At 37.9% G+C, this 13,487-nt stretch overlaps 1 protein-coding gene across 3 annotated transcripts in view; it reads right to left on the bottom strand.

The window, feature by feature from the left end:
* The window catches only part of LOC117997045 (ATP-binding cassette sub-family C member 4-like), a 56,665-nt gene that overhangs the window by 8,132 nt on the left and 35,046 nt on the right, over positions 1-13,487 (bottom strand). For 2 of the 3 annotated variants that reach the window (XM_069498274.1, XM_069498272.1), the window contains exons 2-18: positions 12,184-12,318; positions 10,449-10,653; positions 9,431-9,656; positions 8,520-8,617; positions 7,080-7,277; positions 6,121-6,247; positions 4,358-4,510; positions 3,314-3,504; positions 3,064-3,228; positions 2,848-2,985; positions 2,597-2,764; positions 1,976-2,116; positions 1,668-1,891; positions 1,440-1,570; positions 826-1,035; positions 518-748; positions 274-380 (exon numbers count right to left, since the gene is read on the bottom strand). In XM_069498274.1, the coding sequence (XP_069354375.1) occupies positions 274-380; positions 518-748; positions 826-1,035; positions 1,440-1,570; positions 1,668-1,891; positions 1,976-2,116; positions 2,597-2,764; positions 2,848-2,985; positions 3,064-3,228; positions 3,314-3,504; positions 4,358-4,510; positions 6,121-6,247; positions 7,080-7,277; positions 8,520-8,617; positions 9,431-9,656; positions 10,449-10,653; positions 12,184-12,318 (2,848 nt within the window). Of the gene's footprint in view, positions 1-273; positions 381-517; positions 749-825; positions 1,036-1,439; positions 1,571-1,667; positions 1,892-1,975; positions 2,117-2,596; positions 2,765-2,847; positions 2,986-3,063; positions 3,229-3,313; positions 3,505-4,357; positions 4,511-5,447; positions 5,575-6,120; positions 6,248-7,079; positions 7,278-8,519; positions 8,618-9,430; positions 9,657-10,448; positions 10,654-12,183; positions 12,319-13,487 lie in introns of all 3 variants that reach the window. The other variant, XM_069498273.1, reaches the window with a different exon arrangement.

Here is a 13,487-nt window from a genome sequence, read left to right on the forward strand (position 1 = left end):
CGTAAATATTTATACCTAAACTTTGGGCAGTACCCCTGTACTTATCGGAAATGATTTGGAGCCCGTGGTGATCACTAATGTTTATCTTATCATTGGAAAAGAAAATCCATAAGAATCTATTTAGTGGAAATAATTGAAATATCCGTTTCAAGATAACTTTAAGTTATAAGTATATGAAAGTGAAGCTACCTGTTCATTCATTAAATAAAAAGCAAGCCTCAAAATATCGAATAACAGAGTATTTTAAATAAGGGAATGGAAGTAAATGAGTACCTGAAATCGATCGAATTCTTTAATTAGTCGTTGCTGCGCTCCAGACGATCGAATGGTGCTAATACCATTCAATGTTGCTGACATGTGAGAAAATACAGGACTTCTTGCTGCAATTAAGAAGGAAACAACATTGCTGCAAATCACCAAAAATAATAATTCACAACCCGCACCTTGCCTCAACAACCGTCTCAGTCAAGCTCTACACCTATAACTATTTTAAATAGCTTAATAAAAAATTACTTACTGGTCCCTTCCAAACGTTTAATCGACTGTGCAGATTTCAAATAGATTTGTAGGATGACGTAGAACAAAAGTAGGATTATGGTTGTCGGTAACAAGGTCCAAACTAACGCAGCAGCATTCAGCGCTAATATACTGAACATCACGAGGTAAATTTGGATACATTCGAGAAGAAACCGTGGTAACAACTCGTCCAGGGCACCAATATCTTTTGAGAAACGATTCAAAATGCGACCTGAAATCGTATAAAATTGCAATAAAATATGAAATTCTTTAAATTTACATAAAACGGCATTTGTAATTTGTAGGTACCTGAAGAATTGGTATCGAAGAAACGCATAACACCCTGAAGCATAGAGTGAAACATGTCATTGTGGAGATTCCTTGAGGCAGTCATACAGACTTTGAAATACATTATTGCACGAGCCGTAATAAATAAGATACAGCAGACAATCAACGCTGTATATCCATATAGATATTGAGATGTGTTGAGAGGTCCTATAAAGGCTTGGATGTCTAAATCTGAAAAATATTCGAATTAAGTAGAATCGTTTGAGATAGGCCTGTAGATGTTAGCCTCATAAACATAAATAAATTATTTACCTATAACTAGTCTCTGTAATAAATTACCTCTATAATCTGTATTCTGTAGGTCATATAATAATATGTAGAAAGTCGATTTAAATTAGTACACTAGTACACAAACTATATTAATAAAAAAATCTAATTCTTTTCCACAACATATACAAGTATTTTCTACATTTATCAAACCACTTAAAATTAATTTTAGAAAATGTGACTACCTATTGGAAATAATAACTTTGTTAGTGTTAAAATTAGCAACGTGTGATTACAAACTAAGCCGATTTTATATAAATCGTGTGGTAGTTTAATTTGTTAGGTGTATAATATTGTGAATTTCATACCTGATTGCAATTCCATTCCAGAGAAGTAGCTGGATAAAGAAAATGTTGTGTTCACTGGTGGTCCTACTCTTTCGTATACTTTAACCGTATGATTAGCTTCTCTTTCCTTCATACGTGTGACTTCATTTGTCCTATAATTTCAGAGATAATTTATAATTAACATTATAGAATTATATTATGTAACGATTCACATAAATAGCTGATTACAAGATTTGAATGAAAACTCACCAAAAAGTAACCCAATAGTCGCATAGAGTGGCCGATAATTGACCAATAACAAGTAAAAGGATCATAAAAAGCAATCTGGCTGGTCTTCCACCAGCTCGCAAATATGCTCCGTATACACGCCATCCCATTGAGCCTGACTCTCTGGCTTCTTCTTCCATCTCTTGAGCAGGAATTTCACAGCCTGTCATAGATTCTGCGATAGATGGACGCCTTGTTGTCGAGAGCTGTAAGAAGTTTAAATGAGTTCCGTGAGTAAAATGCAAATAAGTAACAAAATTTATTTTAAAATTTATTTAGGTAATTCTTACTCTAGATGACGTTCGCCGGGCTAGAGCTTTCACAGTTTCTGAATGTGGTTCATTATTCTCTTGGACTGAACACAATAACTTGGCGAAGTCTTTGCCTGAAGTTGACAGTTCTTCATATGACCCCTTTGCTTCTATAGCACCCTGTAATTTATGTTGTATTTATTCATACTTATTACAGTATTTTTTTTGGGAGACAACCTAGATAAGCTTAATATCCTTACTTATATCACAAATGCGAAAGTGTGTCTGTCTATCTGCTACGGCCTATCCGTTTAAACAATTTTGGCGAAAGTTGTACAGAGATCTAAGCTTGCATTACAAGAACGTAGTACATAGGCTACTTTTTGTTCCGGATAGTCAAAAAGCTCACACGGGATTTTTAAGAAACCTAAATCCACCTTGACAAAGTGGCGGGCATCATTAATTTTGTACAGAGAAACCTTGCATTTGGATACGGACATAGGCTTGCTTTTGTACCGGAAAAACTGATAGCGCCCAAGGGTTTTTAAAAACCTTAATCCGCTCGGACGTTATCATCTAGGTTATAAAAATGCCCTGACTTAATAGACATACTCGTATACATCGATTTAAGCGACAGGATACAATTTTGACATATCTTACATTGCTCATTATTACAATATAATCAGCTGCTTTAAGATAATGGAGTTGGTGAGTAACTAAGATGCGTGTGGTGTGTCGAAGGTATCCAGTGATGCACTCGTCGAAGAGTTGTCGACCCACATGGGCGTCCACCGCTGAGAGAGGATCATCTAGTAGGTAAATATCTGCCTGTAATCCAGAAAAAGCCATTTAAAATACTGAGATAGAGGAAAGAGGAGTACACATTACATTTATATTGGTCTACTACTAACTTGTCTGTAAACTGCTCTGGCAAGATTTATGCGCGCTCTTTGACCACCGGATAGCGAAGCACCTCTTTCTCCAACAAGCGTTTGATCACCATGAGGGAGCTGTTGGAAATCCTTCTGCAGCGCACATACTCTGACCACCTACAAAAACTTAAAAATTTATTTTCTTGTCTTGAAGATATTAAAACAAATGTTAAATGCTTTGGAAAATCTCAGCACCTCTTTATATTTCTTTGGATTATATGGTAATCCAAAGAGAATGTTTTGTCGAACTGAAGCGACAAATAGCCACGGCTCCTGACAAGCGTAAGACAGTGGTCCCGACAGCTGGATTTTTCCACTTATCGCGCGTAACTCGTTTAATAATAGTTGTAATATTGAACTCTGAAAAAATAAAACATTTTATTATAATAAAAGGAGCACCACAATTTAGTTCAGGATTGTGATTTTTAACTTCGAGTAAGCATACCTTTCCAGAACCGACTGAGCCAATGATAGCACATAACTTTCCTTTAGGAACACTCAAGTTAATATTACGTAATGTAACTGGCCCATCCCCTGTCCAGTTGGCCCAAACGTTTTGTATTAGTATACCGACATCGGAGCTTATAGCAACGTGTTGGATTGGTGTCATTAACCCCTTTTCATTGCAATCGAATCCTGAAAATAAGATGAATAGAATAGAATAGAATAGAATGTTTTTTTATTCATGTAAACTTTTTACAAGTGCTTATAAATAGTCCGGTAGTTTTAATTTACCACTGGTTCGGAATGCCGTTCCTACCGAGAAGAACCAGCAAGAAACTCGGCGGATGACATCACGTTACTTAAACAAAAAAAAACCGGCCAAGTGTGAGTCAGGCTCGCACACATGGCACACCGAGGATTCCGTAGTACAGTCGTATTTTTTCGACATTTTGCACGATAAATCAAAAACTATGATTCATAAAAATAAATAAAAATCTGTTTTAATATTCACATGTGAAGCCCTTTCATATGATACCGTACTTGATATAGTTATCTTACTTTGATAATTGAAAATACTAATTGTTAGTTCATGACCACAATTTTTTTTTTGCGTGATGTAACCACAAATTCACAGTTTTCAGATTTTTCCCCTTATGTGTGCTATAAGACCTACCTACCTGCCAAATTTCATGATTCTAGGTCAACGGGAAGTACCCTGTAGGTTTCTTGACAGACCGACAGACAGACAACAAAGTGATCCTATAAGGGTTCCGTTTTTCTTTTCGGAAGTGCAGTACTTCCGTCATCCGAGTTTTCTCCGTTTATCTAGGATGTGCCTCGGATTCAAATCGGACAATGTCAAAGATGTCCACTGATTAGCTTAGATTTGGATCAGAGAGGGATTTGGATTAGTTCGTAAGCAATATTCGAGTTCGGTCCGAGTTTTTATATTCGTATTTTCACGGACTCACGGACACGGACGGATGATGAGTGCATAACCGCTGTTAAGATACCTATATTATTATTAGAATTTTCTAAAGATTACCTGGGTTACAAATTCCTTCTTCTTCTTGTATCTTCTTGAAAGTATTAGGGCAAATGTCTTGTTCACCAAGGTTCTTAACTTTTTTGTTTTTAACACTCTGTATCAATTTAGCGAGATCAACGTCTGCTACCCCACGTAGGTCTTCTCTTTCATCTATCAATATATCATAGTAGATATAAATTAATTGCATTCAGACAAAATATAGTTAGTTTTAGTAATTAGGCCAAAAAACATTTAGTGAAAAACCAGGTTATCTACTAGTGCAAAAGACTGCCTTTTTGGATGGATTTAAAAGTAAAATTTTACATTTATTAATTTTTAATTATTTATTATTTATTAGTTGAATACAAGCCTATAACAATCAAATATTAAAATTACAAATCAAAAATATCATCTAAAGCACCGCAGGATGCCCAGAATGCTGGCTGCGTTACCTCGTTGAATGGCCAGACTAATATGCTGGCCGAGGTAACTGCCAGCCCTCCGGTAGCCCTCCCTCCATTTATTCAATAATTTTAATTCATCATTAACATCATGACCAACCCATCGCTGCCTTACTACTGAGCTCACTACTGAGACCTTGGCAGACTTCATACACCTTTGAGAACATTATGGAGAACTCTCAGGCATGCAGGTCTCCTAACGATGTTTTCCTTCACCGGTAAAGCAAGTGATATTTGATTGCTTAAAACGCACATAACTCCGAAAAGTTACAGGTGCGTGTCAAGGATCGAACCCGTCTCCCACAAAGAAGACCGACGTCTTAACCACTAGGCTATCACCACTTCATTTTAAATGCTACCCGGATATCCTGTAGCGTTAACCTACAAATCGATAGAAATAATTACCAAATACCTAAGCGTTTCTTGCCTTCTAACTATTGTTAGCTAGAGCATTTTTCCCATACCAATAAAACTATTTGTTAGTATAAGCATAAGCACTTCGTACAGAAACTTAGAATTTGTTAACGAATATCGTGAAAATAATAATATGTGCAGCTGCGTTTTTCACATTGCACAATAAGATGCATTTTTCACACTTCTGACGTTTCACAAGAGCCACTCACACACTGAAATATTTAAAATCGTACCCATGATAAGAAAATCTTGTAACCGTAGCACAGTAGTATAAGACTCCATCATCATTGATAGAGCGGATGGCACTAGGATAGCTACTGAACTCTGAAGAATATTGAACATTTGTGCCAACGGGAATGCCTGCGAAAATTGACGTTACCTACTTATTCATTACTGAACTGTATGACAAATATTCATCCCAACACACCTAACAAGTTTATAAATATGGTTAACATTGCAATATAACGGGCCATGCTTTAGTTAGTCAATAACTAGTTTATACTTTTGTTAACACATAAGGGTCTGCATTTAGACTGTAAACCAACTGTAAAATTGCAGTTGGGATGCAGTTTTATTGTAGTTTACACAACTGCATCGCAATTGCCAACAGACTGTGCCTTCCGCGTGCACTCGGCGTGCAGTCCTATAGTACGGGGATTCAGTGTAAACTGCACGTGGACTTCGCAGTCGGTCGGCAGTTGTGTAAACTGCAATAGAACTACATCCCAACTGCAATTTTACAGTTAGTTTGCAGTCTAATAAATGCAGTGCGTCTGTATAGACAGACTACATTTGATGCAATTAACAAGAAGTCGTTGGCAAACATGTAGATATAGGTATAACGTTTGAACGTATCATGCATACACAGTAAGTGAGGCATGCGTTGAGACCAAAGGTCTCACATACCCATTAGCATGAACGCTTCGAGTCTTTGGACAGATATCAGTGCCTCTGCCAAAAACGATACAGCATGTGACATTATTATAGATAGTGTTCCTTGGAGTGTGTTGAAGAATTGCGCCAAGGGAAACACCTGGAATTAATTAGCTTTAGCTTTTACGGAATCTACACAAGTTTATTTGATTCCTTAGACAATTACCTAGTGTGTATTGACGCGCACGAGTGTTCATCCCCTGGCAATTGTTTACCTATGTTTTGAAAATACCCAGTACCTATATCTACGTATTAAAATAGGTATTTCATAGTCAAAAGCAGATACACCGTCAAACGTACGGTTGTCTAGACAAAGTTCTCTAAAGTTTTTAGCCTAAGGGCCACACTAATTCCTAATTATTCCACTAGTCCAAAGATGTAGTGCCAAGATGTATCTAAAAATGTTAAATTTTATTCCCCTACATTAGTTTTGGTCCGCGGGCCGTTGTTTAGAGACCACCGCTGGCCTAGACAATCCTCAGATATACTGAGTGACCTTAATCATAGAAAACTGCAAATCATACTAATATTATAAATGCGAAATCCTACCAATAACTATGAAGGGGACCATGGGAGCTTCCACGGTATTTTTAGGAACCTAAATCCACGCGGACGACGTCGTGGGCATCAGCTAGTGATTAAATAAATAATAGCCTTTGTCTAATGAATCTTTGGTCAATAAATTAAATAAATAAATGTATATTTGTCTGATCACTCGGATTCCATAATATACATAGACAGATTATAAGTAGGTCACCCGTTGAATATTGTGCGTATCGAAATGACAACATAAAATAAATATTATTACTTAGGTATGTAATTGAAACTCGATAATAAGTTAGTGAATTTGTTATCCTGGGTTTTTAATGAAAATTACAGGTATATAGACAGGTTTATGTAAATAATTAGTTAAATAATAGATCAGTACTTACAATATCAGCAGTAACTTGGTATCCAAATAACGAGTAGGATAAAAGAGTGATGTAAAGAGATAATCTTTCCGTGAAAACCATGAAGCTTAGGTAGACTCCTCTGAGGTAGGAAGCAGATGTGATGCAGTCAATTTCGTTCTTGCGAGCCATAGCAACCACTTTTTCAAATGGCTTTTCCCATGCGTACATTTTTATAACCTGTAAAAAAGATCATAGTATACGTGAGTAATATGATATGATTATAGTTAAAAATAAAAAAATAAAAATTATCAAAATATTTTTTTAGAAATATACATATACCTAAGTATTTTTGTAAACTTTTTGATTGTGGGTTTTTAAGATAATAATAATTTCCTCCTGACCGAATTTCGGCCGAATCTCCATGGATGCTAGCCAACTAACTGCTCGGGAGATATTATAGTGCACACGCGCAAACTCAGGGGCACTCTATATTCCCTCACTCTCATAGCATGATGGGACGGAAGTCGGACACGACCGAAGAGACATTCGACGCAGGACCGATGTCATAATAGCTATCAGCATGCCAACCTTCAGCCCGATCAGTCCAGTAGTTTGAGCTGTGCGTTGACAGTCAGGCAGTCAGTCACCTTTTTCTTTTTATATATAGATTAGTTTAGATTGATGACAGTGTATGGTTCAATGCTATAAGTCCCGCAAATTGCTAATGCGGGTGGCCGCCATTTTAATGACGTCAGCACTAGCAGCTGATGGTATATTTTTATTTCGGCTGACGTCAAAATGGCGCCATTTCGATGTTAATGAGACATGGTTCCAGCGCAGTAGCAATTTGCGGGACTGATAATTTAAAATTATCTTTTTATCTGCTATGACGCAAACATATCAATTAACTTTTAATTCATAATGAGTGTTTTTACTTTCCTATTTTTTGTCAGTAATAAAAAAATATCAGAAGCATAATAATATGTGTTGATGAATCAAATAGGTATAGTAATTAGTAATATTAAGAAATAAGGTTGGTCAAGGTCAACGGTTGAGGAGCGGACTGAATTCCGGAAGGTTGGAGGTTCAAACCCAGTGGCGTGCACAGGGTTTGAACCTAGGGTAAGCATTAGGTAGCTAACATACATATTTAATGACAGGTCATCATGAAAAATGAGCACTAAGCCTTTTCAACTAGGGTAAGCAGTGCTTTTATGCCTCTATGATCTGCACGCCACTGTTCAAACCCCACCTTAGTTGGAAGGGAAAGGGAAATATTAGTCCTGAAGCATGGCTAATATTCTTTAAAAAATAAAAGATTTCGATCGCTGAATACAGACTTGAACTAATTTTCAAGCAAAACGGCCTTAATTTGTTTTAAAATTGTGTCTAAAGGTCCGGTAAAATTACCGGTTCAATCAAATATTATAATATGTAATTATGTACATACTTTATTATTTATATAATTTGATATAATACCTGCATTCCAGTAATGATTTCGTCCATTATGCGAACACGCTCGTCCGTTTTACAGGCCGTTTTCATGCGCAACCTTGCAGAAAGTTTGCTCATGTAAGCTGTAAATATATAACACAAAAAGTGAAAATTTAATCTTGGCATATAATTTTTTTTTAATTTTGGCATATAAGCTTGTGCTCTGGCGAGTGGCAAATCACGTGACAGTCACACACAGTAAGTATAGCTTGATTTTAGGATTCATTGGCTTAATATGTGCAGCTTTAAATCCGTCATTTAGTGTGGATGGGAAAGGGTCGGAAAACGTGATTTGACATAATATTTATACATTTTAGGAGATTTACTTCCAGTTAAGATTACCTTGAAAAGTAACACTCAGGTCAGTTTCTTCACGTAACTCATATGCATGGCTGAGGTTTGGAATACTCTTCCACGATCTGTGTTTCCTACCAATTATAATCCGGGTACCTTTAAAACATGAGTGAATAGGCAGGCATCTTCTAGGTAAACGCATCCTATCTTAGGCCAAATCATCACTTTCCATCAGGTAAGATTGTGGTCAAGCGTTTGCCGATAATCCATACTAATATTATAAATGCGAAAGTGTGTCTGTCTGTCTGCTAGCCTTTCACGGCCCAATAGTTTAACCGATTTTGATGAAAATTTGAACAGAGTTAGTTTACATCCCGGAAATTGATATAGGCAACTTTTCATCCCGCAAAAATAAAGAGTTCCCACTGGATTTTAATAAAAACCTAAATCCACTTGTACGAATTCACGGCCATCGCGAGGAGTAAATAATAAAAAAAGCTAGACAGATTTTTTTATTTTTTTCGTGTGTTACAACAACAACACTGCAAAAATTTCAATCTGTTGATTGCTGAATTAATAAAAGGTTGAGAAATTTAACTTACATTGAACAGGAATAGTTTGCAAAACAATGCCAATGACTCCAATGATGGCAGCATAACCAATTCTGATGTAGATGAGGTAGCAGACAATCACAACTTGTAGAGGCAGCAGCCAGATGAAGTGCGTGAAGATAAACGCGTAGTCGAACCGATTCACATCATTGGATAGGAGATTGACTACTTGACCGGCAGTTGTTTGAGCAAGGGCACCAGAGCTCATCCGCATTACCTAAAATAAAAAAACACAATTTTGAAGAGGGCTGTAGAATAGCTATGTATAATGCATATCTCTACTAATATTTATAACGTTTAATTGTACTTATTCATTCTGGCCTTCAAACAGCATTACAATAAAATTTATTTATCTCGGTAAATTACGTCTTTATAATTCTGAGTGCAGTTGGTAATGTGTACCTACCTATGTATTTTTATTTCGTCAGTTGTTTTTAATGTGTAACTACCTATACCTACCTATTTTTATTCAGCAGCGGAAATTGGAATATCTCTTTGTCTTCTGCTTTTAAAACCCCATTAAAATCGGTTTAACTGTAACGAAGATTAGCTCGGACATATAGATTGACAAACAGGCACACAAATTTTAAATTGTATGTTTGGGTTTAATTTAAACATGTAAATAGCCAGATTTAGACTATATGAGACATATTTCGTAATTCACAGAGGCATTTTAATTTTATTTATTTGTATATGTATCAAACTACGTATTATATGTTTTGTCACGAAACAAATGAATAAATACTAATAGAGAGAGCCAGCGCGTGCCAGACCTTCGTTATTTTATAAAAGCTGAAAGTTTATCTGTGTATTGTCCCAAACACAGGGAGGAACAATCAGCGACTATGAAGTTTGGATCATGGTGGTTTTGGGAGATAACAGGCAATAAAGATGTAAAAAATCGCAAGTAGTTTTATATTACGTAAGGACCTACTTACTATAGGAAGATTTTATTATGATTATGTGTATTCTGACCATGGTAGTTTAATTCTAAAAAAAATATATTAACCTTTCTGTAGATAAGTGAACACGCTGCAATACGGACTTTCATGCCAAACTGCTGAGTGGAATAAGTCCCATGATGGTTGAGGAATGCTATTAGCAAAGACATCAGGATCACGGTAGCGGCGCAATACACCGCCTGCTCATACGTCATGCTGGAACCTGGCTCCCAATACGATAGTAGTATACTCAACGCCACAGGCTGGAACGGTCTGAAAATATCATTTTAAATTCTTTATTGAACTGTGGCTACTAGAAATAATTAGTATTACTAGAAATAATAACTGTACGTCTGAAATATTATATAATACTAGCTGATGCCCGCGACTTTGTCCGCGTGGAATTAGGGTTTATAAAAACCCCGTGGGAATTCTTTGATTTTCCGAGATAAAAAGTAGCCTTTGTCACTCTCCAGGACTTTATCTAAACCCATGCAAAAAATCACGCCAATCCGTTGCACCGTTGCGACGTGATTGAAGGACAAACACACTTTCGCATATATAATAAGGGTACTGATCTAATAGATAAATAGATAGATAGATACAAAACTTTATTGCAAACAAAACATGAAATAAACAAGACAAAAACAAAGGAACTAAAAACAATAAACAGTAATTGTATGCAAAGGCAGCCCTATTGCTCAGAGCAATCTCCATCAGCCAGCCTTTGGTGAAAGGAGTGTGGCGGTTGCCACAATAGAACCTAGATGGCGCTGTTCAATCGATGACATAGTCCCGAACAAATGTACCGCCGACAGTACTCGCACTAACAGAGTGTTCTGCAATCTGGACTATATATAGAAGTTTCAAGATACAACCGTCGGCCCAGCTGGCGCTACCGAGCACAACCAACCGCTCGGTGGGAGATCTCCCCTTTGGTACGGTCGAGCCTGCACACCGCTCCCGTACATTGATGACCCCGACGTGATCAAGAATGGTCGCACACCTCAACAACCGACGAAATCAAGAATGGTCGCACACTACAACAGCCGACGTCATCGAAGATAAACCGCACACCGCCGCACTCCGCACTGGCGCATACGTGATCAAGGGTGATCGCATACATCGCAACACCTTTGGATCACACACCGCAAGCCCGACGTCTCCTCCAACTCCAAGTCTACAGCAACAGCAATCACATCGAGGCCTGTAAGACGGATGTAGCCACAGCTTCGGGGCACAATGGCCCTGCACTCCATCACCAGCTACAAGCGTCCTGGTCTACCGCTTCTCTGGATGGTTAGCAGCCATTGCCCTTCCTTCACACGCCTTCACGCTACAACGCCACCTCTCTTCACTGCTTCACACTACGCGTTCATCTCGGAGGAGAGTGATGTGGCGGTTGCCACAATAGAACCTAGATGGCGCTGTTCAATCGATGACATAGTCCCGAACAAATGTACCGCCGACAGTACTCGCACTAACAGAGTGTTCTGCAATCTGGACTATATATAGAAGTTTCAAGATACAACCGTCGGCCCAGTTGGCGCTACCGAGCACAACCAACCGCTCGGTGGGAGATCTCCCCTTTGGTACGGTCGAGCCTGCACACCGCTCCCGTACAGGAGAAACTAGGTGTGTTTGGAACTAATAGGTAAATAATATATGCGTTAGAACAGGATAAAATGTTTTGGAGGAGCAGGATCAGTTTTTCTAAGGTGGCATAACAGGATCACACACGAGGTTAATTGTTGTTTTCAAAATGTAATAGAAGTATCGCAAATAATTAATTCACTGACTCACTTGAGGATGAGGGCTTGTATGAGGAATATGATGCCGGAAGGTGCATAGCTCAGCCAGAACGTTTTAGTCATAGCGCGGAGTAGCGATGGTTTACGGCCCTGCTTGTTTGCTAAAGCTATTTCCTCCAACCACTTCCTGTAAACAAATTATGTCAATAAAGATATATAATATAATAAAAGCCGGCCAAGTGCGAATCAGACTCGCGCACTGAGAGTTCCGTAGTACAACCGTATTTTATCGACATTTTGCACGATAAATCAAAAACTACTTTCCGCCACGCGCTGGCCAAATACGGATTGGTAGACCTCACATACCTAATTTGAGGAGATTATGATAGTTTCCTTCACCGTTAAAGCAAGTGATATATTTTCCAAAAAGTTAGAGGTGGGTGCCCGGAATCGAACCTCTGACCTCCTGAATAGGAGGCGGACGTCTTAACCACTAAGCTATCACGACTTATGTGTATTAGGTATGGTAAGTAGATAAGTATGCCTATGAGCCATGCAACTAGTATGTAATGATTATAAAGTACATTAATGATACTTTAGTACATCTTGATAAATTTATAAGTCCCTGGGAAAGCCAAGGCTGAAGAGGTTCTATTGGAAGGTGAATTCATATTATAATTGCATGGATGACATTGTGTATGGATACGCTTGCTGAGCACCGGTTGTGCCTTGTGTACAATTTACGGTGAAGCTAGGTAGCCCGCTCATGTATCTGACCCACCTGGGTTACGAGTAGGTAAGTAATGGCGCGGATATTATAATGTAGGTACAAGTCTTCATGTGCATATAGTACCTCCTACCTAACCCAGAAACGGCCTACTTATCTACATATTATTTATTAATAGTATAAGTTTTTGGGGTGCTAGACTGACTTTCCATAGCGGAGATGAGCGATAAGGAGCCCCAGAGGCAACAACTTAGCTAGCCAATGACACTAATCCATACTAATATATCCATATCCATACTAATATTATAAATGCGAAAGTGTGTCTGTCTGTCTGTCTATCTGTCTGCTAGCTCACGGCTTTCACGGCTCATCCGTTCAACCAATTTTGACAAAATTAGGTACAGAGATAGCTTGGATCCCGGGGAAGGACTTAGGCTACTTTTTACCCCGGAAAATTAAAGAGTTCCCACGTGATTTTTAAAAACCTAAATCCACGCGGACGAAGTCGCGGGCATCATCTAGTAATGGATAATTATTTATTGATTCTTAGCTACAACATTTTTTTACTGTCTGTTTTATGTACCTACATAAAATATAATATTTATCAATTTACTGATTCTTGGAATCAA

This window comes from Maniola hyperantus, chromosome 4 (genome assembly GCF_902806685.2).
Source record: "Maniola hyperantus chromosome 4, iAphHyp1.2, whole genome shotgun sequence".
In the NCBI taxonomy this organism is placed as follows: domain Eukaryota; kingdom Metazoa; phylum Arthropoda; class Insecta; order Lepidoptera; family Nymphalidae; genus Maniola; species Maniola hyperantus.